Source organism: Neolamprologus multifasciatus, chromosome 1 (assembly GCF_963576455.1).
Source record: "Neolamprologus multifasciatus chromosome 1, fNeoMul1.2, whole genome shotgun sequence".
NCBI lineage: Eukaryota > Metazoa > Chordata > Actinopteri > Cichliformes > Cichlidae > Neolamprologus > Neolamprologus multifasciatus.
In genome coordinates, this window is record NC_140439.1 from 13,900,834 (window position 1) to 13,925,949 (window position 25,116).

A 25,116-nucleotide genomic window follows, 5' to 3' on the forward strand; every position below is an offset into this window, starting at 1 on the left:
CCGACACATTTCACCATGTCAGCTAACCCATCCTTCCGCTCAAATGAGCTTGGAATAGTTAAAGGGAGCATTTTGGGAAACCACTACAAGGTAGAGGCTTTCCTTGGAGAAGGGGGCTTTGGTATTGTAGCCAAATGTCGTGATACCATGACCAACCGAGCTGTGGCTATTAAAGTCAACAAGTGCGACCCTGATATTCTGCAACAGGCAAAACTGGAAATTTTCATCCTGGAGCAGCTGAGAAGGTTGGATCCAGATGCCGCCAACATTGTTAAATGGAACAGCTTTTTCCACGACAGAGAGCGGGTTTGCTTAAAGTTCGAACTCCTTGATCAATGCCTGTGGGACTATATAGGGGACCGGAAAAACCAGGGTCTCCCCATAAGCGAAGTCAGGCCAATTTTAGGTCAGCTCACAAATGCTCTGTCCCACCTGGGTTCTTTGGGAATAGTGCACGCTGACCTCAAACCTGGAAACATCATGGTTGTAAACCGCCATGAGTCTCCCATCAAAGTCAAACTTATAGACTTTGGCCTCACATGTCCTGCGTCTGCAGTGATGCCTGGTGACCGTGTGGGGACGGTTGGTTATAGTGCACCTGAAGTTATGCTTGGCCTTCCTTACAATGAAGCAAGTGACATGTGGTCTCTGGGGCTGGTAGCTGTGGAGCTTGTTACAGGGGTGCCACTCTACCCTGGAAATGAAGACTATGATGTTTTGAAATTCATCATAGAGACTCAGGGTCAGCCACCAGATCATGTTCTAGACTCTGGCGTGTACACTGAAGACTATTTCATTGAAGACAACGACAACCAACAGCGCTGGGCATTTAAGACTGACCAACAATTTCAATACAAGACAGGATATGAGTCCCTGGAGACAAGATACATAAAACTGACGCATCTCGATGACCTCGAACAAGTAATGATGTTTAGAAGAGGACCTGAAAATGGCCAACGTTTGTTTGTAAGCTTAATTAAACAGATGTTGGCCTTGGATGCAAACCAGCGCATAACACCGTTGGAGGTTCTCCGGCATCCCTTTTTCAACCCTAAGAGTTCCCCTTGCATTGACATGAGTGCTGAAAGATCACAAAACCCTGTGGTCCATCAGCACCCTTCAAACTTGAAATGCAAGAGATCAGAGAAAATCAACTGCAGTTTTCAAAACTCGGTTGAATTTTCTCAGCAAGTATTTGTCCACACATTAGCCAGCCCATCCTTCAGCTCAGATGAGCTTGAAATAGTTGAAGGGAGCATTTTGGGAAACCACTACAAGGTAGAGGCTTTCCTCGGAGAAGGGGGCTTTGGTATTGTAGCCAAATGCCGTGATACCAAAACCAACCAAGCTGTGGCTATTAAGGTGAACAAGAACCGCACTGATATTCTGCAACAGGCAAAAAAGGAAATTTTCATCCTGGAGCAGCTGCGAAGGTTGGATCCAGATGCCGCCAACATTGTTAAATGGAACAGCTTTTTCCACGACAGAGAGCGGGTTTGCCTGAAATTTGAACTCCTAGATCAATGCCTGTGGGACTACATATGGGACCCGAATAACCGGCGTCTCCCCATAAGTAAAGTCAGGCCAATTTTAGGTCAGCTCACAAATGCTCTGTTCCACCTGGGTTCTTTGGGAATAGTGCACGCTGACCTCAAACCTGGAAACATCATGGTTGTAAATCGCTATGAGTCTCCAGTCAAAGTCAGACTTATAGACTTTGGCCTCGCATGTCCTGCGTCTGCAGTGATGCCTGGTGACCGTGTGGGGACAGTTGGTTATAGTGCACCTGAGGTTATGCTTGGCCTTCCTTATAACGAAGCATGTGACATGTGGTCTCTGGGGCTGGTGGCTGTTGAGCTTGTTACAGGGGTGCCACTCTACCCTGGAAAAAAATATTATGATGTTTTGAAATTCATCATACAGACTCAGGGTCAGCCACCAGATCATGTTCTCGATCCTGGCGTGTACACTGAAGACTATTTCACAAAAGACAACTACAACTACAACTACAACCAACAGCGCTGGACATTTAAGACCGCCCAACAATTTAAATACAAGACAGGATATGAATCTTTGGAGGCAAGATACATAAAACTTAAACGTCTGGATGACCTCGAACAAATAATGATGTTTAGACGAGGACCAGAAGATGGCCAACGCTTATTTGTCAGCCTAATTAAAGAGATGTTGGCCTTGAATGCACACCAGCGGATAACACCCTCTCAGGTTCTACGGCATCCCTTTTTCAACCCTGGCCTCTCCAACAGGTTCCCAAGTATCAACATTGAAAAACCATACAGAGTCAATCTCCAGCATGGCATCTTCCACCCTGGACAAAAGTGATAAAAACACAAACTGGGGTTGGAAAAGGATAACAGCAAATTACACTGGAAATATTAATTAAGCTGCTCCAATAATTATCACTTTGGCTTTTCTTTTTTTTTAAAATTTTCACTCCCCCCACCCCAACCAGTCACGGCAGATGACTGTCCCTTCCTGAGCCTGGTTCTGTTGAAGGTTTCTTCCTTTTTAAAGGGAGTTTTTCCTTCCCACTGTCACTAAATGCTTGCTCATAGGGAATCTTCTGATTGCTGGGGTGGCCAAAACTCTAGGGGAACTAGCAATTCTTGTGAAAATTAAAAAAAAAAAAAAGCCTATCAATATTCAGAGCAGCGGACAACGTATCATCACATCAGTCCTTTAATCCGACCTAAAACACCATGTTTACAGAAATAAATTCCATACAAATTGGAAATAAATTGTTGTTTTTGATTGTTTATAAATATATAGTGCTACCCTTCAGCCTCCTAGTAGACATACCAGTGTTATAAATGTGAAACTCCTCCGATTTTCAGAAAAGTTGACCTCTGACCTTGAAGTCAAGGTCACTGAGATTTAAGCTTCACAGAGATTTTTAGTAGATGCAACCATGGTATTGATTTGAAAAATCTACACAATCACAAACTTGGATGTCCACAGCGCCTCGCCATATACCAAAGATTAAGAGGTGTTTTTTTCTAGGTTTTTATAAAGATTACAAAACACAAATAACAAAAATGTCAACGCTATTTTGATGTTGTCTAATGTAGTGCAAAAAAAACAAAACAAACCCAAAATTTAATAAATAAAGTAAATAAGGTATATAATACATAGTATACAAACTTTTAGTGGTCCACAATGGGGTCAATGAACAGAATGAAGGAAGTAAGTCTTTTATATGACAATGGTGTGAAAAAGCGTTTTCCTATTTATTTGTATGTTTGTCACACTTAAACATTTCAGATCATCAAACATTTTTTTTCTTTTTTATGTAAAAAGAAAAATCATATACTGTCCAGTCCAGACATACTGTCCAGTTTTCTTGATGTTATGATGCTTCTACAACTGGTTTGTCATTAATAAATCAGACTTTGGCTGCTGCAGCAGAAAAAGACAAAGAGAAAATGTAATCACACAAATCAGAGGTTCAGATTTACACTTTACCTGAAACAGAGCAAAAGTGCTTTTTAAATAGGTTAATAAATATTAAGTAATATAGGCTAGATGTCTGGACATTGTATAGTCATATACATATAGTGTATTGTGTATTTTATTATCTTCGTGTGTTAAAGATTCTAGTTCTTATTCTGGTCAAACTGTGCTTCATTATTTGTTTACAGCACAGCTACAGTTCCAGGGGACTTCAAGTCAAAAGGATACTACATGTCAATGGCCAGCAGCCTGTATTCAGTTTGAATATTGCAGTGTCAAATGGCAAATTAACAAGGTGCTTCTATAGACTATAGACTCTATAGTCTATGGAAGCACCTTGTTAATCTGGCTAGCATTACTTGATGACTCCACTCTCCTCCTTCTCTAAATATGGCCACTTCTGGATTCAAAAACTGGGGCTAAAAAATGCCGCAAACCAGTGGTATGCAGTAGCAGTCTATGGTGGCTACATGCTGCATGCAGTTGTATTTGCTCACAAAATACCTTTGGAGTCATCACTTGTGCGTCCAGATGTGTTGTGTTTGCGAACAGAGCCTCTGTGCCCAGTAGCCCTTTGACTGTCCAGATAACCCAAATCCTCTAGTCGAGTGGAGCTTGTTGCTGTAAGGAGAGAATGGGAGGCGGTTGAATTCAGCGAGAGAAAGAGAGATCCAGTAAAGATGCACATGCATACTGCAGAAACTCCAGTCAATTACTGTATCCATGGAGACAGGAAATATAAACAATTTTTGCTGTTAATGATACGTACTCAGTGACCTTGAGGAGAAACGAGAGAAGAGAAGAAAACAGCTCTTCTCACATCCTGTAATATCAAGCTGACATGAGTCTGAAATGACCAAATGTTTCATAGTGTCTCACGCGTCAGGACACAAAATTTGTGATAATCAGTAGAAACACGTCGCCGGCTGTAATGCAAAAATGTATCAGCTGTCAATAACAGGATTACACGCATTCCTCTAATGACCAAATAAGCCACATAAAAGCCAACATGACACATACAATTGAGAACGTGTTGTACTGAAGGGCAAATAACAAAACAGATAGAGTTCTTTACTCCTACATTTGCCTATTCTTCCACCTACTCACACCACTGAGTTTACAGGTCAGCAAGGCATCTGCAGTTTCTGAGAAATGTAGTCTTTATCCACTGTGAAACACAAGAAAGTATGCGCTTTTCAGTTCCTTAAATGTGATTTTCCACATAAACAGTGTATTTGTGATACATCTCTATGCATTATTAACAGAGAAACAAGAGAAATAGAAGACCTAGCACACTTTAATGCAATCTGACACAACCGTCCATTAATAAATAGTACCTCTTGTTGTCAGTGAAGCAGTTCTGTTCGAGAGCTGCCAAATGAATCCGACCGTAAGACACAACCGAGTTCATTAAGCAGCTTGGCGGTTTCTGATGGATTCCCCCCCCCCCCCCCCCCCCCCCCCCCCAAAAAAAAAAAAAAAAAAAAAAAAATATATATATATATATATATATATATATGAGAGATGTTTTCGCTGCTGGTAATGTCCTGCACATACTGCCTTGCATATCCACACAGCTGCAGACATCAGGGATTTTGACTTGTTCTAATTATGCTTTTTTGGTCCACTTGGAGGAAGTTTGGAGGGAGCGTACCTTTACAGTGCAGTTTCTGCATGAACATCAGCACACAGATTTACATAAACCACCTGAATATGACATTTGCATTACTTGGACTGTGAAAGACCCTCGCGACCTTTAAGTTATGTGAGGGTCTCTTACAGTGCAAGAACTGTTAAAGACCCTCACAAAGGATCATAAGAATGATTAATCTCATGAAAAATAAAGTCACTTCTGCATTCTGCAATTTAAGCAAAAAACAAAACAACAAAATCTGTCTCGCATCTCAAAACAATACTAACGTATTCGAGTGCCAGCAAAAGCAAATAGTTATTAGCGTCTGCTGTCCTGTCCCTGTAAATAATTTCACTTTCAAAGTACATCTAAGCAAGTAAGCGTTTCACATACCTGAAAATATTTCATTCTTATAAATTGCATAACTTAATAATTAATTGCACATTTCTGTAACTCACTTAATGTTGCTTAATTAAAAAAAAAATTAAAATAGTGCAGTGTAAAGCCTGGTTTTTGTCTGTTTTTAGAGCACCTGGAGAGAAAAAAGTGAAGAATCTGTTCCAGTCTAATCTCGAGCTCCTCCTATTTCTATTTTCCCCTTTTAACATCAGGCCGTTTAATCCAAGTGGCTCACAAATCCAGACAGGAAATCAACTAGATTACAGCCACTGCAGGCATAAATGCTTGTGCTCGACCTTTGCCATCTTCCAATGTTGTTTCTATGCAGTATTTTTTTTTTGCTCCTATTTATATTATTGGATTGTCTGCTATTGGAGGAATAAATAGCATATATATTTTACAACGAAAAACTGCATGGCTTGGGAAATGAATCCATTGTTATTTTAAGAGTTTATTTTCAATGAGTAGCAGATGGGTTCATGTCATTAATTCATTGCTCTTTGTTATTGGTAAATAAAAAAAGTCCTCTGTAAAATCTGAAAATCTGGCATTACTGCTGTCTCTAATCCCTTTGGAGAGGGATTAAAAAAAGGCTCAAGTCACGTTGCACACTGTACACAGACCAATGAATTAGGCAGAGGGCAAGACATTAACTTCCTATAATCGTGTAATGACATTAAATGAAATCACTGGTAATTTCAGAGCATGTGAGAAAGCATATCAGCATAGATCTGCACTGTTATGGGCTAACAGGCTTTAAAGCAGAAGTTTTAATCACATCCTGAAGATTCTGGCTGCAGCATCCTTCAACACAACAAATCAAAAACTTCTCTACACTCAGACATGAGCCAAACAATGTAAAATATATTTGCATCTTGCATTATTGCATGTCATTCTGTCAAACCATCGCTCGCTTTGCTTTCTGTGGAACAGCGAGAAAGACACACTGAGCTTGCTTCTTTGAAAATACTCCAGTAGATACAGCTCACACTTGGCTGATCAGATCCCTTTCTGACACATTTACTATCTCTACATGTGTCCATCAGCTTGCAGCAGCAGAGTGAGCGAGCGAGTGTGGGTGAAAGCTGCCGAGGCCTGTTGATATTCTAATTTACAGGCTCATCAAAAACACATATAACCTGTTCATTGGACTCCCTAGTAAACAATGATGGGCTCTCTGGATCAACAAATATCAATCATGGTGTGAACACTGCAATTAGGATAAAAGAAAGTTGTGTGGGGGATGAGCCGTTAGTATACTGTGAAAGAGTACAGCATGAGATATTGCAGAAGCGGGAGGGAGCTTTCAGGACAAAGAACATGCATAAAATGACTGTAAATATCAAGCAAGAACACAAGTGGTGAAAACTGAGGATTGAAAGAACATCCACAGCGAGAGGATGGAACACAGTCTGCAGCAAAACAGTGTGAAGGAGGTGTGGGAGTGGGATGAGAAAGACTGCTGGCTAAAGACAACCTGGCCAAATGGCTGAGGGGACACAGTTAAAGAGTTAAAACATGTTTTTCAGCCAGTTTGACACAGAAACTCTTGGAGGGTTTGACAGGTCAACCTATCTCACACTCACTGACCATCTATATGTTCCCTGTTGATGAAAGTCTAGCTGATTATAGCCCCCTTTGATCATTCATCACTTTAAAGGTCAAGCCTCCAGTGTCCCTGATGGCATTACTTACACAATTTAATCACAAGAAACTCATTAGAACCTGTTTAAAAGCCTTTTCAACCCTAAAGGTATCGTTACTCTTAATTGCTTTCTGGCAGAAAATAAAATAAGTCTGTGAAAGAAATATCATGCCAGGTTTAAATTATTTTCACAGGATTTTCCTCTGATATCAAGTGTGTCACAAATTCTTGATGTAACTCATGGACATGACAAACTTAAGACTGATATTTCAATTCAAATTACTTTTATTTATATAGCGCCAAATCAGCAGCAGTTGACCCCTACAATAATAATAATAATAAAACAACAACAACAACAATCAGATGAGCAAGCACTTGGCGAAAGTCGGAAGGAAAAACTTCCCTTTAACAGGAAGAATCCTCCTGCAGAACCAGGCTCAGGAAGGGGGAGCCATTTGTTTGTTGAGGGTGAGGAAGACATGACGAAATTGTGGAAGATAGCCAGAAATTAATAATAACTATTAATTAAATGAAAAGACATGGATAAACACATAGAGTGAAAATCTGAATGACATGCAGATGATCCTTAGCTGCTGCCTTTCATGACCTGAGAGATGGAGGAGGAAGAGCAAGAGGGTGATGTGGAGGAATGACATCAGGAAATATGCACACATACAGTGGTACCAAGGCAACGACACCCATTTTTGGTCCAACCGCCCAAGATCCACAGCTAGTTAGATCGTCACAATGACTGAACACAGCCAAGCCAGTTGTTTTCATTTGTTTTTTCAGTTTTTTTTAATGTTTTCTTTTTTAACAGTAACTAAAGCAGACTACTAGCACCTCTGAAGCTCTCTAATTGAAAATGTAAATGGGTCATTCTATGTGTGTTCGTCAAATGCCTCCCAAGAGATCTTACAGATTTTCCTGGAAAAAAACATCCAGGGTAAAGATGCACATGCTAGTAGTTTTTAAGAAAAGATATCAGGTCCCTCCTTTCATTAGTTTTCTCAAAAAAACAAAGGATTTCAAGAGATGAAGGCAGAGCTGGTTTGAGATGTTTTTCTGGCATCGTTTTTTCAGGGGCTATTTGAAAAAGTCCATTATCTGGAAAACTGCTTCAGATAGGTCCTTCAAATCTTTTAGGTACTGTGGCTCTGTGAATATGGATTCTCATGAGTGCAGCTGAAATTAACACAGAATGATGGATGCTTGAAGTCCCTAAAATATCTGGATAAAATATTTGGATCTCTGATCTCTGAGAGATTATTGGGGAAGTCCAGTTTTGCAGGTAGGGGACTGATACTTTATGTACAGGTTCTCATATACAAGCAACATAACATTCTTTAAAACGGTTCAAATCAGGTTACTGGTTTCACTGATATTAAAGCTTGAATACTTGAAAAACCCTCAACTCATTTTCATCCAACTTCAGTGTGATATTCCCCAGGTATGACACCATGTATCGAATTCAAATTCAGCTTCTTAGAAAGACCACGTTTCTGTTAATGTTAAATCCAAAATCTGTTACGGCGTTCTCTCTCATTTTCCCAATATGAATTTTTGAAACAGTCATATTTAAGTAAAGATTGTTTCAGAGGCAGAGCATGATGTCTGAATCCAATTTATGGACCCTCATTGCCCAGCAAGACAAGACTTTTATGAACAGGAAGCGAAGAAGTGTGCTGGGTGCCATTACAAAGCACGATCTATTTCATAAAAATGGAAAAGATTTATAGTGAGTCGTGTCCTCGACTATTTCTTGGTGAAGACCATCATCTAACCCATAATACAAAAGTGAACTGTTCTTTTTACACTCTTTTTTTTAGATAAATTACACAAACATCATATACCATTTTGTTTGTTTGTTTTGCCAGATTAAGAGTTTTATTAACTCCCAACAGATAATTGTGTGAAAATTAGATTTTTTTTCTCAACAAAAATAAAAGGTAAAAAACAAAAATGATCTGGAGTTTTAATATCATTCTAAGCAGCTAATTTAAACACTTATGTTACTCAGTTGCCAAATTTCTAAAAACGTGCCCAGCTAACAAACCTGACCCAGAACCACAGGCAAATGTACTCTCCAATACCACCCACATGGCAAGGAGGGGGGAAGGGAAGGAAGGAAACTTACACAGTCAAAGAGGATTTAGTATGGTGCTAAAAACAATCAACCTCAAGTATGAACCACGATGCTGTAAATAGTCTCATTTTTGAAGGAGCCACACAAGCTGTTTCTCCTTGTTTCCACTCTTTTGGCCAAACTAAGCTAACTGCTCACTGCAACATTAAGCAAAAGCTACCAGGCTGCATATTAGAAAGCTCAGCAGAGAGGCAGCGCACTGGCAGAAGAAGAAGTCTTTAAAGTGGGGATCTGGATCACTCTCCAAAAAAAGAAGAAAAAAAACAACAGTAAAGTAAGGCACTATCTTCAGCACAGGATGTACTCTCCTAGTATCCCGCTAGCTACAGAAAACGTCCTGTACTGTTCTGTTATCGTAACCATGATGCTCCAGTATCCTTGTTAGCCAGTAGTATTAATGTCTCACATAACAAAGAACTCTGATCCACTGCCACTGAAGCATCTTAAACCACATTTAAAAGCATGGACTATGTGTTAAGAAGAGACAGGTACCTGGGAAATTTGCTAAAGGCACAAGTAGTTGATGCAGCTAATTCACTCATACATCTTTAGTGTCTGATTTTGCAACAAAAACACAAACTACTTTAGGCACTCACTGCGCCGACAGCCACCACACTGCGCAGCGCTGCCCACCAAAATGGCGCTGGTTTCAGTCCACCAGAAAATTAATGAAGCAGCCAACTCTTATTGAATCTAGCCTGCCCTCCTGCTTCTAAGAATCAGCATTTATCTTTGGAAAGTGTGAGAAGTTACTCCATTCATCCATTCTGCAAATTCTCTCTACGATCACATTAATAGGAACAGATAGATGGTCACAAATGGTGATAAAGTTTAGCTCTGGTTTGGACTTTAAATTATGTATGGACTAATTGCACAATTAAACATTAGCATCTGCACTGGAATAGATCTGATTATATCTGCCCAGACTGTAATCTACATATCTTTTCATTTCTTTGCTATGTGATGCTCTGCCACTACTAAATCTTGCTGCTTTGCATACACTAATGGATGGACTTCCTATTCATTACACACAATGCATCTTACATTTTTTGTAGCTTCTATCAGTCGTGCACAACTATCCATTAACTTTATCATCATGTCTGAATGAGCAGAAGCCACAGAGGTAGGGTCAGACCTAGCAGCATTTAGATATCACTTTCAGTGGTGGACAGGACAGACGTGCACGGGCACAGAAAAGATACAATTTCTGTTTTTGTCTACAGATGTCTCTTGTGTTTGTGAGTTACTCAGCTTTATTTAAGCATGAATGATTTGGAGACTGAACAAATTTCAAACTTTTGACATGAGACTCCCATTTACCCCGCTGAAAACTAATCAAATTACAGAACAAGCCCCAAAGCTGCTCCTTAGGTCCACATTTCAGTACTAACACAGCTAACACAGCTCCATATACTTCAGAGAGTCTAAAACAGACAGTTTACATGTGTTCACTTGCCAGGGTTAGACAATGAGACCTCTCTAAAGATCACAAATGCATATTGACTGGCCTCTCTCTCTCACACACACACACACACTTCTCTACAGTTTCACAGAATGGATGTTTACAGTAAACTCTGTGATGCGATGGGGACAAATTTATAACCAGTTGTGGATATAATCCAACCCATGATCTAAAGTTTGATGCTTCTAGCTGTTTTCTAAGAGTCTCTTGTCTGAATTGATTGACCTTCAACATCATAAAGTAGCAAGATCCATGTAAGAGTGTTCTCTAAAAGGAAAGAGAGCTGCATACATTTATGCTCATGCTACAACACTGGCAACTTTGTTAATTTCTTAGCTATTATACTTCTTCAAATCTGCACATTCTCCAGTTACTTTGTTAGGTACACCTGTTCAACTGCTTGTTTAGACACTGTCGGATTATAATATTATTTTATGCCATGTTAGACCCCTAATTAAAGATTGTGAATTATTATGTAGTTTTAGTTTGCATTATTCTCCTGAATTAGAAGAAGGTGATAACTATTACATTTGGTAAACTGATCTGCATTACATTAGACTGTTGATTTATTGTGAATGAATGATATTGTTTTATGATGCATTATACTGCTGAGTTATAAGAAATACTGTTCACAGAAAATCATCGCCTTATTTGTCTGGTTAGAAGAGAACAGAGCATACTGCCCCATCTCACCAGGAGCAGATAAACAAGGAGCCAAGGTCGTAGCTTAGGCGCTGTGTGAGAAAGAATGTGAATGTTTAGGCTCTTATGATTAGGTGGGGGCCACTAGAGGCTATAAGAGTTTGATCAAGGCTCCACCATTTTGAGATCTGATGCTGTCTGCTGTATGGTGTCCATCTCCCACGCGTGTGTTCATTAAATCATCGTTTGACTTGACCCGGCCGGACCAGTGTTGTTATTTTTGGTTTTCCTCTTGTATCCATCCCCAATATTTGAATCCGTAACAGTTTTGGGGGCTCGTCCTGTGGTATTGGGATGGAAGTTTTGGAGGCTTGGACGGTCCGAGGTGGTCAGACGGGCAGACATTATCCGACAACACAAATCTAATTAGCCAATCACATGCCAGCAAGTGGGGGCATGTAATCACGTAGATGTGGTCAAGATGACCTGCTGAAGTTTAAACTGACCATGAGAATGAGTGAGAAAAGTGATATAAGTGCCTCTACATGTGGCATTGCTGTTGGTCTGAGTGTTTCAGAATCTGCTGATCTACTTGAATTTTCCCACATGACCATTTCTAGGATTTACACTGGTTTGCAACAGCAGTTCTCTGAGCAAAAGGTGTCCTCTTTATGCCAGAGGTAATGGCAGAATCAGCTCCAAGCTGATGGGAAGGCTACAGTAACTCAAATACCTAGTTGTTACAACCAAGGTATGCAGAAGAGCATATCTTAATGCACAACACATCAGCAGCAGCAGAAGGCCACACCAGGTGCTACTCTGGTCAGCTAAGAACAGAACTGAGGCTACAACTTTATTTATATAAAGCCAAACCACACCAACAGTCATCGCAAGGTGCTTTATATTGTAATGTAAAGACCCTAAATAATAGAGACAATAGAAGATTATAAAAATGTTGCGTGGTCTGATGAGTTCTGATTACTGCTACGACCATAGAAGCCATTCAGAAGCCAGGGTCACAATTTGGCATAAGCACAAAGCCTGAATCTTTCCTTGTTAAGGGGTCAAGCTGCTGTTGATGGTGGTGAAAGGGTGTGGGTGATATTTTTCTGACACAGTTTGGGCCCCTTAGTACAATCCTTCAGCACCACAGCCTATCTGAGTGTTGTTGCCGAGCATGTTCATCCCTTTAAGACCGTAGTGTGCCCATCTGTTGATGGCTGCTTCCAGCAGGATAGCAAGCCATGTTACAAAGCTTCAGTCATCTCCAACTGGTTTCTTGAACATAAGAGTGAGTTCACTGGACTCAAATGGCCTCCACAGTCAACAGATCTCACTCCAATAGAGCACCTGTGGGATTTGGTGGAACGGGGCATTCACATCACGGACGTGCAGCCAACAAATCTGAAGCAACTGTGTGATGCTATCATGTAAATACCGAGCCGAGACACACCGAGCTGTCAGCAACAGGTTCTCTGAGCAGAAACGTTGACAAACTTAACATATCTCCTGAAAACGGCAGCTCTCCGCGGATACTAAACTTTGAGAGCGTGTGTGGGAAACCGTCCAGAAGTGGTGGCTCGTCATTTGCGACCTCTCGAAAACTCACAAGTTGACGTTTTTGAACCGTAGTGGTGAGAGAGAGGAAGGACGCTAGCATCAACTAGCTAGCCGGTCGTCACGGCAACGCTACAAGCATGGGCCCGAAAAAAGTTCTGTCAGCCGAGGAAGGTGACGATATTAAGAAGTCGCTGGAGTTTATGACAGAGGAGATTTCTACTGTCAAACTGCAGCAGAAAGCCATCCTGGACCTGGTCGAGGAAGTTAAGGCTCTCCGCATCCAGAACGCCGAGAAGGATCGGCGGCTGGCGTACCTGGAGAACAGAGTGGCGGATTTGGAGCAGTACACCCGGATGAACGATGTCATCATCACGGGGCTTCGCATCAAACCCCGGTCATACGCCCGGGCGGTCGCCGCCGACAATGTAGGAGGGCCAGGAGAGGAAGATGTCAACTCCACGGAGCATCAAGTGGTTACCTTTCTACGGTCCAAAGGTGTGGAAGTGGATTATAACAACATTGAGGCTTGCCACCCTCTACCCCGAAAAAATGACAGTGACAAACCAGCCATCATTGTGAGATTTGCAAACAGAAAACACAAAACAGCACTGTTAAAACAAGGAAAGAAACTGAAAGGATCCGATGTCTTCATGAATGAACATCTGATAAAAAGAAATGCGGACATTGCCAGGAAGGCACGTTACTTGAAGAAACAGGGAAAAATTCAAAATACATGGACCACCAACTGCAAAGTATTCATTAAACTCAATGGAACACCGGAACAAGCCAGAGGAGCTGGACAAATACTGAGGTTCAACTTACTCTGGAGGTATGAATACACATGTGACGTGACACACAACACAACACATGGCACAGTCCAAAAGAACTTCATCTGCATCCGACAACAATATCAATATAACTCATTGGAATTCTCTTTATGATAATCTTGAACTGAAAACATTTCGATACACAGACCATAATGTTCTAGACTTAGAAAAGGATATAGACCCGGAAAATAACTTCTTCTTCTACAACATCAGCAGTAACTGCTGCTACTTCACTGATGAACAGTTTAAGCACACCATCAACACGGAAAATAAATTATCAATAATCCATTTTAATAGCAGAAGTCTGTATGCCAACTTCAACAATATAAAGGAATATCTAAATGAGTTGACAAATCCATTTGGAATTGGATTTGTCAACTCAATTCAATTCCATGTTTCCATGTTTCCATGTTTCAGGCAATTTCCATGTTTCAGAAATTGCCATTTCTGAAACATGGATCAATGCGGAGAAAGGACTGGACTTTGGACTGGAGGGATATGAAGTGAATTTTGTAAATAGAAGGAACAAGAGTGGAGGGGGAGTAGCTGTGTATGTGGATAAAAACCTAAATTACAAGGTGGTAGAAAGCATGACAACTGTAATTGATAATTTATTAGAATGTATAACAATTGAAATTTTTAAGGAAAAAGAGAAAAATGTAATAATTAGCTGTATATATAGAACACCTGGCTCTAGTATTCAAGTATTTAATGACTTCATAGAGGAAATGTTCTCTAAAACAAATCAAAAAGTTATGTTTATCTGTGGGGATTTTAATATTGACCTGTTGAATCCGAAAAAGCATAAAATGACCGACAAATTCCTAAACACTATGTACAGTTTGAGTTTACATCCTAAAATAACCAGGCCTAGTAGAATTACACCACATTGTGCCACCTTACTTGACAATATTTTCACTAACAATATGGAAAACAACATTATGAGCAGAATATTAATTAATGACATCAGTGATCACCTACCAGTTTTTGCAGTTTATGACACTAATTATAAGAAAAATCAGCATGAAGAACAACTGAGATACAGACGTGTAAGGACAGAAGAAACTATGAATGCACTTAAGAATGATCTATTAAATCAGGACTGGGACAATGTGTACAAAGAAACTGATATTGATATTGCATATGGCATATTTTTAAGAATATTCATGGAATTGTACGATAAAAACTGTCCAACAATAAAATACAACAGAAAGCACAAATATTCAGATAGACCATGGATCACTAAGGGTTTACAAAATGCATGTAAAAAGAAAAATACACTCTATAGGGAATTCCTAAAACAACGAACAAAAGATGCTGAAAATAAATATAAAAAATACAAAAATAAGTTGACCAATATTATACGTGTATGTAGAAAGGAGTATTATAGTAAAATATTGAACAACAATAAACATAATATGAAGGGAATATGGGATGTTTTAAATGGTATCATTAAAAATAATTCTGGACAGCAAAGTTATCCTCAATACTTTATCGACAATGGCAATATTATGGAAAACACTGCTGATAAGGTCAACAGCTTTAATCATTATTTTGTAAATATTGGACCAAAACTGGCAGAACAAATTCCTGAGTCACTGCCATCAGTAGACTGTAGTGAATACCTGATTGATAGGAACCCTAACTCAATGTTCCTCACATCAGTGGAGGAAAAAGAAATAATTGACATTGTACACAGGTGTAAATATAAAACATCAACTGATTGTAATGATATTGACATGAAAATTGTCAAGAAGGTCATTGAAGGAATTGTAGGACCTCTAACATATATTTGCAACTTATCATTTCAGACGGGAAAAGTGCCAAACAAAATGAAAATAGCTAAAGTTGTGCCGCTGTATAAAACTGGGGATAGACGCCACTTCACAAACTACAGGCCTGTTTCTTTACTACCACAATTCTCCAAAATCCTAGAAAACCTGTTTAATAAACGATTAGACAAATTCTTAGATAAATATAAATTACTCTCTGACAGTCAATATGGATTCAGATCAAAAAGATCAACATCTCTGGCATTAATCGAATCAATTGAGGAGATTACGAATGCTATAGATCAGAAACAGTATGCAGCTGGAGTATTTCTGGATCTCAAGAAAGCATTCGACACAATCAATCATGACATATTAATTAATAAACTGGAACGGTACGGGATCAGGGGGGTTGTACTGCAATGGGTGAAAAATTATTTAAGTGACAGGAAACAATTTGTGAAGCTGGGTGTCCATTCCTCATCATGCTTGGACATTGCTTGTGGTGTTCCACAAGGCTCTGTACTGGGTCCAAAATTATTTATTATTTATATAAATGATATTTGTAAGGCATCTGATATATTAAAATTAGTATTATTTGCAGATGACACAAATATTTTTTGTTCTGGGGGGAATCTAAAGGAGCTGCTGGATACAATTACATCAGAAATGCGCAAAATTAAAAAATGGTTTAACAGGAACAAACTATCGCTAAATCTAAGTAAAACTAAAATAATCTTATTTGGGAATTCCCTTAGAAATGCACATGTGCAGATTCATATAGATGGTGTGGAAATTGAAAGAGTACTTGAACATAAGTTTCTTGGTGTGATTATAGATGATAAATTAAACTGGAAGTCTCATATAAATCATATACATAACAAAATTTCAAGAAGTGTCTCAATCTTGAGTAAAGTAAAACACATTCTGGACCACAAATCACTCCACATTCTCTATTGTTCCCTGATTGCACCGTATTTGAATTACTGTGCAGAGGTGTGGGGCAATACTTACAAATGTTCGCTATCATCAATCTTTATATTACAAAAAAGGGCCATAAGGATAATCCATAAAACCGGTTACAGAGATCATACAAATCCACTATTCTTAAAATCAAAAATTCTCAAATTCACAGATCTGGTTCATTTTCTCACTGCACAAATTATATATAAAGCAATAAATAACCTGCTTCCTGACAATATTCTAAAAATGTTTTCTAAAAGGGAACGGGGATACAATTTGAGGGGGGAATTAAATTTAAAACATCCTCGTATCCGTAGAACATTAAAAAGTTTTTGCATCTCTGTCTGTGGAGTGAAACTGTGGAACAGACTAAGTAAAGATATAAAGCAATGTCCGAGCATGGCACAGTTTAAAAAGCGGTTTAAGGAGATGGTTTTTACAGGGTACAGGGAGGAGGTAGAGATTTGATAGGGTGTTCTTGTCTAATATTTTCATGTGTGTGCGGGTGCACGGGTATGTTGGTATGGGTATATATATATTTGTAGGTTGTGTATCCTTTGAGGTGTTAATGGGGTTATTGAAAATGTGTATATGTGCGTATGTGTAAATACGTATGTATGGATAGATAGAAACATATATGTATATATATTAAAAATAAAAAATAAAAAAATAAAATAAAATAAATAAATAAAAAAATAAAAAAATACACATGACATATAATGTGATTGCAAGGAGGTATTTCGGTAGTCTATAATTTTACTAGATAGTGGAAAAGGGGTGGGATTAAATAAGCTCATGCTTCTTCCTGCTCCTTTTTGAACATAAAAGATATTTGTAGTTGTGGTTGCTCGTTTTCTTTTTGTTTTGCTTTGTTTATTTGTCTCTTTTAATTCTATGTTGTTGTACTTTTTTAACATGTTCAAAATAAAGATTCAATCAAATCAAATCAAATCAAATCAAATATGGATTCATGTATAACCGGTGGTTAATAATAAAGCTGTGAGGAACATTTCCATAAAAATGACTTGTGGCTGAATGCAAAATGCAACTCAATGTTTTTATCTGAATCTAACCGGAGCACAAGTTTATCTTTATCACAAGTTGCATCTGTCTACAGTTTGACACTAATGCCTGACACTAATACGTTACACATCTAAATTTTAAGTTTTAGATTTCATTTTTTCTTGTCTTATTATGTATATCATATATAAATATATTCATCCTGCTCCTCTATGTCTAATCGTTCATGAAGATGAAGTAAAATCCTAACCGCTACATGCAGCTTGTTTCATCTTGATGCTGAATTTCATCAAGAGTGTCTAAATGAAAGCACCAGCTGACAGAAGAAACTGGCAGGCGTTACTGTGAATCCACTCCTTAGGGAATCTCTTCTTTTGCTCCCACTACAAATGAACTGACATCTAAAGGAAGAAAAAGAGCCTCATGCATTAGCAAAGATCGTGACTGTAGAGGGAGGGGGGTATTTTTATGACAACTAGAGGCCTCCCAGGACTTTTAACTGGTACTGCTCACTGTGTGTATCCAGCCTCCGTGGTAAGTGGAGCACCAGCACACGGTGCAGTGAAGTTCAGTTCTGCATCACAGGCATTTTCTAAATTATCCTTCTACTGCATTGCATGAACAGTTTGAGAGTATCAAGTTAACAATCAACTTAATCAATTTGCTATTCAGTCAATATTAATCAGTCCATTAATTAATCACTCGGGTCACAGCTGCCATATTCATACTCTCATTAGCCCACTTCATCTACAGTATAATGGCATCTTTTAACAACTCACTCACTAGCTCACTAATTATGAATCATTTGTTTAATGTGTGCAAGAATGGAGGTGTAAAAATGGCACGTTTTGCTTTTATGCATGTTGGGGGTAATGAGTGGGACTATTTCTTGGCTGGGAAAATTAACTTCCTGGAATGTTTGTTGGTTGACTAGCAACTTAGAGGTGACGGCAAGACCCTAGCAAATACGCAGTAATTAGCCAAACTGTATTCCCTTAAGATTCCTTTAGCTTGGCTAATAGACAGCCAGCTTCATGGGAAACTGAAACTGGGAGATATGAAACATATTAATCCATCAGCAGCTGAGAAGGTGCACAATCCCAAATCTCTCTCAAAGTCATAACTGCTTCTTAATTCGCAGAATAAGAAAGAACGAGAACCTGGGTACCTGCTACTGAGTTTGGACGGGGCAGCGCAAGAGAGGAGGTGCTGTGCAAGTGGTGCTGTGGGAGGGGCCGTTTCGGTGCTGGTGGAGTTCTGGGCTCCATGATGTCCATTCTAGGTAAGGCCTCATCTGGCTGGGCTGTGAGATTGTCCCTGGTTGGCCTGGGATGGCGGTCCTCATTTGTATGGCCCATTACGACGCCACTTCCCTCTGGGCCTTCGTCCTTACCCAGACCCTCAGTGGAGGTGCTGCGCTCCTCATTCTCAGAAGAACTAGTGATTGTTGCTGAGCAGCGGAAAGAAAAATATGGTTAACAGAGCCAAGAAAAGAAAAAAACAACAACATCTGGCATGTGACTGCTTATATGCACATCCTCATAAATGACTAAAGACAAAAAGTTAAGCAATAGCTTCAACATCATCAAAAACACATTTACTCAATCTACAATGAAATACACCCTTTTTTGTTTTACTCACAAGTCATCAATCAATAAGTTTCATTGTACTTGATGAGCCCTCTACCTTTTTGTGTTCAACTATAAATACAAACTCTATTTAAAGAGAAAAAAAGTGTCCTATTTTGGGAGAATCAGACCCGTAAGCAACAAAGACAGCAGTGTCCCAGTTTTGACAGGAGGGAGCTGAAGCCTGAAGGCTGAAGTGGCACAGACAAACAGAGAAACTGGCTGTGGGGTAGAGGTGCACATTTTACATAGATAGTGATGTTGCATCTCCCTAACTTTGAGAGTGTAGGAAGGTGTGGCAAACACCAGAAGAGTCATATTTCATTTCCCGATTCCATATTATAGCCCATGTTTGTTTAGCTAACCGTTTTTTTTAAACTTCTGATGATGCACGACTAGGCATCTGTGTTGGACGTGCGTCACTATGTGTAAAAAAAAGAAGAAGAAGAAGAAAAAAACCCACAATTTGAAGTCCTGTAATATGAACAGATACCATCTGGAGACACAGAGCAGCAGCAGCTCTCACCTATAATTCCACTATCCTTGCTCTCCAACGTTGAGGTGGGGCTTTGAGATGGAGGCCCTGGACTGCTCCCAGTCATGAGTCCACAAGGAGGGCAAGGGGCTGGGCTGGATGCAGGGCTAGAGAGGGTTCCACTGGGACTGCTGCTAGAGCCACAGTGGGGAGAAGGTAAGGGTAAAGGCTGGGGCAAAGACTGGCCTCCCGCACTGGTGCTCAGGGTGGACGAGGGGCTCTCTGAGCAGGGTGAGGCTGTGCTGCAGGTCAGGGTGGAGCTGGGACTCCCCCCCTGAGCAGAGGAATCATACTGGGGGAAAAAAACAGAGAAGAGAAAGGGTTAGAAAAAGTTAAGCCATAAATAAAGGTGGAAAAAAGGCTGTGTGGAACAATATTTGAGCATGTTTAAGTGAAATTCCTCTATGTTGAAAGTGGAGTAAATTAGCAGTGCCAATTTCAAACCTTTTAACAGCACTTCACTCCTCGTGACACTGTTGGCCTTCTTGCGCAGCGTTATTTGCAATAGTGAGTGAATATGTTTGAGCGTGCATGCAGATGGGAATTGAAAAGATAATTCCAGTTATTTTCATCCTTGCTGTCATTTCCCAGTTTTTCTTTTTTCTAAAGATGACTGGCTGTCGTCAAAACTAAAATCAATCACTGCAGACATTCAGAATTTACCACGCTCTGGGGTTTTTTGCGATGTACCACGCAGAGGAAAGACAAAAAAGTGCAAAAGAAAAACGGCATACCTACATTTTAAGTAGGGAAATAGGGAATCGAAAAAGGCAAGTATTGTACTCGCTTTTCGAACACGCAACTTTTCTTAAGTCAGTTTCCGGCTATTTCACCTCTGATGAGTAAATTCAAGATACTCAGACCTGACTTCGCATACTTGCCAATGCAATAACTATAACACAGGAAGTAAGTATTTAGCCCTTTAAAGCCTGCACCATGAAATACTTGCCAGAAATTTCTATTTTTTTTTTTTTTTAATTTTTCTTTTAAATTGAGTGTTAATTAAACCTTAAATATAGGAGTTTTAATTTGTTATATATTTGTTACATTCAGCATTTTTCTGTTGTTTATCATTTAAAAACATATCGTGGAATTTAAGTTTCCCGTTAGGAAAAAAAATCATATTTATGATGCAGAAGTAAGAAAAACTGTATAAAATGTATAAAATATGATACATTGGACATTAAGGGGTTAATAGTGCAAAAGAAATTTACAAAGCTAAGAACCAGGCTGGAAAAAATGGATGCAATAATAAAAACAAATCTTCTATCATACCCATCAATAAAAAAGCCTTCAACTTTTAAACTCACCTTTTGAGAGAACAGAAAACACACATGCACACATAATAGCAAGTGCACATCACTACAGCAGCACTGCAGTGAGTTACATTATATAAGAAAGACTGTGACGTTGTTCTTTAGGTTGTCAAAGGGCTCTTGGTTCTAACTTGTACATTTTAATGAATGGTTTTAATCTAGTTTCTCCACTGGTCTTTAAAAATACATGTCTACATCATGTAAAAATTCATAGCATTTACCAATTAAGGGAGCGAGAATTGAAAAATGTTTGAATTCACGTTTTTTTAAAAGACGGGCACAAAAAACAAAAAGGAGTCTTTTATCCTTTCATTTGATCACGGCCATTTCAGGTCTCTTCATTACTGATGCAACCTTTCTGCAACACAGAGAACGTATGGAGACAAGGCAGCAGAGTTTAAACAGCTCACTGTTATTCCCTTTATACCAAAGCCTCATCTATCTTAGCCAGGACAACCCACATTCCTCATATGAGCTTTGCTATCTCTGTGAAATTGACTGAATCTGGAGCTCAGGTGGTGGAATGGGGCTGCGGAAATGGGCCATGGCTGAAGCATGCAAAGGCATAAAGATCGAAAGACATTCGCACAAACAATAAGTCTTTATACACAGAGCTTAAACTAATCAGGCACTGAGTATAAAAGCCATGCGGACACATGGCAAAGCAATTAATAATGATGCAAAATACATACAGAGTGATTTGAGTGCTCAAAGCACACACTCACACAGTACACAATGAGTTCTGTGCAAATGAATTTTAAAATGCAGTCTAATTATCTTTAATAAGCTTGATTCAAATGTTTAAAGAAGATCGTGAGGGCAATCGAAAGGTTGTTTTTCTTTTACACCATCCATTCTCCTTTTCTATGCCATGGCAGTATGGAGCCAGTTAATCAATATGTGGCCTTACCTTCTTTTCCCTCCTGTCCTCCATAGGAGAGCTAGCAGTACCGGGCGTTGTTTCTCCCAATAAGAAGCATAGTCTGGTCATTAGTTCCTGGTTAGAGAGGGAGGAGCCAGGCTGTGGCTCCACGTGGAGGTCTGGAGCATACACACATTCAGGACACAGGGATTAACAAGCATGAAAAAACACAGCGGGCCAAATGAAGCCACCGACAAACCGATGCTGCAGATGGAGCACAGCTCCGTTTTAGAGCTTCCCACCCAGCAGCATCAGGCAGTGGACTGCAAGAAATGTATGCATCCACAGGTCAGCGCAGCCCCAGCTGCACTGATTACGGATGCACAAACAGTGGCTTTTCAGTCCCCGGGTTGACGCAGCAGCAGCGAGAGGTTGTGTGAGGTTGTGAGTTTGCCCGTGCTCACGCCTGCCAGGTGCTCTCGGTTAAGAGACGGGTTGTGAATTTCAATGAGTTCGGCGTCGACTCTGGAGCAGAAAGAAGGAGTGCCTCGGCTCTGCCTCCACTGTCGTTCCTAGAGACTGGCTGACAAAGGCCATGTGCAGCATTCATTTATCACTGTTTAAGGCTCCCCTATGCTCTGACCTCCAACCCCTGCTCCTTTAAGGTCCATGCTTACTTCAGCAAGTAAACAGTTTTCGCGTCTCTGCGCTTTACCCGGACGAGCGATACATTCGTTCATTCTCGCACCTCATCTGTGTGCTGTTATCAGCTGAGTAACATGCATATTGAGTAGGCATATAAACAGGATGACAGGACATCACGGATTACAGGAACAGCTCACTCCTCCTCGCAAACATCTTTTCGTTTAGACATCACATTCAGTCCACTCAGTCATTCTCTTTCTGGCTCACTCTCACGCTTTAAAGACACTACATTACTCTTGCAGACAAACAAATTGTGTACAAAACACAAGTCAAACCCTGAGAGGAAAAGGGTCAGTTCTGAGAATCAAGTGTGGTCTTTTTTTTTGTCTGCTTTTTGTTTTGGTTTTGTTTTGGAAGGTGCCCCAGTTACAGCCTTCCTTAGTGTAGCCTTTGTTGGTACTCTTTTCACAGCTTGGGCATCTGCTGAAGATTTGGGCAGGATGTGTATTGCAGCGAGGGGGGAGGAGGGAAAACTTTGCATTTAGTCAGCAGTGCACTGCGATCCAATCTGGAGTAACATGAGGACACACCGAATGTCCAGTTCTATTCATCAAACCACCTAGCAGTTGCCATTGGAAACGGGAAGCTGAGAGGTGCCTGGCAACCAGGATGGAAGATGCCTCGTGAAATCTGTTTAGCCCAAGGGTAGCCCTCTGGCCAGAAACATAGAGAAAGCTGGCAGAGAGGTCAGTGTTTACACCATTATTGCTAACCTTAACTGTGTAAAGCAACATAGAAAGAAGTCAGGGCAATGACTCAAGAGAAACTGGAATAAAACAAATCCACTCTCAGCCATCCCATGAAAATGACACAGGCACCACTGTCCTTATATACATCTTACAGAGGAAAAAAACTCAGCAAAGCCTTTTAGATGTAATTAACCTGCCCTCATTTTCTCTTGAATCTCTTTCTCATTCATTCTCTCTCACCTATAGCCCTATTCTCATTCAGCTCCACTGATCAACACCTGCCAAAAAAACAAAACACACACGACGATGCTATACCCACGCCCACACGCTCCCGTTCTCACCTCTGTGGTCTGCTTTGCCACGGCATGAGGCAAAGACGAGTGGCTCTCTTGCGCTGGAAGAGCCATCCACATACTCCAGCCTCCTTACCCGTCCTTTGGCCACAGCAAAGAGGCAGAAGGGAGAGGGAGGGAGAGCAGGCAGGGTGGGAGGGGGGAGGGATTGAGGGTGGAGGTAGGGAGGGATATGAAAGAAAGTGAGAGAGAGAGGGAGGGTGAGAGAGAGAAATTAAGCCTCCTCAGATGAGATCTGTGGTGCAGAATTTGAATTGTGTCCCATGAGTATAAAGAAGAATGTATACAGTGTAAGCCATGAATACAAACAGTGCAACATTCACTGGACTGTGGGCGGATATCTATAATATATTAACACCACAAATGTATGTGTGTGTGTGTGTGTGTGTGTGTGTGTGTGTGTGGTAGGGACAGCGGTGCACTCTGATGTGTGTGGGTGTGTCTCACTTTATGCAATATCTCAGGGTTTTTTGAGGTGCAGATTCTTCAGCACTGGAGCCCGTTTGAGGGTGAGATGTTTGCGTACACTGACATGTTTTTTTTTAATACTCAAGGCTTCTTAGTGTTTGAATCACGCATGTGAATCAACTCAGAAACACTCGGAAGTCTAACATACCGTTCAATATTTGATCGCTAAAGAAACAAAAGCCATGACACTCTAATATAGATTTAGATATATTTTTTCACTTACTGCAATTTTCAATCTCGTATTTGCTCGGGTGGGAAAACAAGGCAGTGCTGCATGTAATGAAATGCAATAGCACCTTTTTTTGAATGGCTGTACTTACTGCAGCACACTGCCACCTGGTGTTCGCTCTAAGGTCAGTAAATGTAAAGTTAACTTTCTTTCATGCAGCAAATTTAGATGGATTCATATGTGGAAAATATCGCAGAACATGAAGGGTTTTTTTTAAGATTATTACTACTGAAAATATTTACTCCTTGTTCCATGTATTTATAAGCTTTAAAATATTTAAAATTCACAAAAGAATATGCAAATCAAGGAAATTTCCGTATAAGATACTATAAAATTTGCACTCTAATATTTCTTTTGATTGACCTACTATGAAGAATGCTGTACATACAGAGTTGCTCACCTTAAACCTGACATTAACCAGTATATACAAGCAGGTTGCTTTGTGACCTACAACTCAGCTTTCAAAAACAATAAAGAAAATTTGAAAGTACCAGTTTGCATACACTGAGCATTAGCATTTTACGGGTAGTTAAGTGGTGCCTTAATATAAATCACAGTTTTTTATTAACACAGTGTAACTTTAATGACATTGAAAAAGTAAATCCGTAAAAATTAACTACACCTTTTTTAAATTCTAAGGTTTTACGTATCATGAGAAGAAAGTAAAGTAGATGAATACATTCTCAGAAGAACAACATCACATAAATATTACAATATGTCATTATTTATGTAACATAAACTAAGGCAAAAACACAGTAGCAGTCTTGTGAAGGAGACCTTTAGTGCTTCCATAG

General features: G+C 39.8%; 2 protein-coding genes across 2 annotated transcripts in view; one reads left to right on the plus strand and one right to left on the minus strand.

The window, feature by feature from the left end:
* Window positions 1-25,116, minus strand: part of LOC146525468 (protein TANC1-like) — a 54,209-nt gene that overhangs the window by 25,356 nt on the left and 3,737 nt on the right. The window contains exons 4-8 of the mRNA XM_085136361.1: window positions 23,614-23,706; window positions 21,927-22,057; window positions 19,692-19,992; window positions 18,706-18,987; window positions 3,976-4,092 (exon numbers count right to left, since the gene is read on the minus strand). Coding sequence (XP_084992487.1) covers window positions 3,976-4,092; window positions 18,706-18,987; window positions 19,692-19,992; window positions 21,927-22,057; window positions 23,614-23,706 — 924 coding nt within the window. The remainder of the gene's footprint in view (window positions 1-3,975; window positions 4,093-18,705; window positions 18,988-19,691; window positions 19,993-21,926; window positions 22,058-23,613; window positions 23,707-25,116) is intronic.
* Window positions 12,851-14,146, plus strand: LOC146525469 (uncharacterized). The gene has a single exon (XM_085137319.1). The coding sequence runs from the start codon at window positions 13,096-13,098 to the stop codon at window positions 13,897-13,899; it is 804 nt and encodes a 267-aa protein (XP_084993445.1). The 5' UTR covers window positions 12,851-13,095; the 3' UTR covers window positions 13,900-14,146.

What these genes read in the sequence shown, in the direction of transcription:
- LOC146525469 (XM_085137319.1), top strand. Translation starts at nt 13,096, where the DNA reads ATGGGCCCGAAAAAAGTTCTGTCAGCCGAGGAAGGTGACGATATTAAG.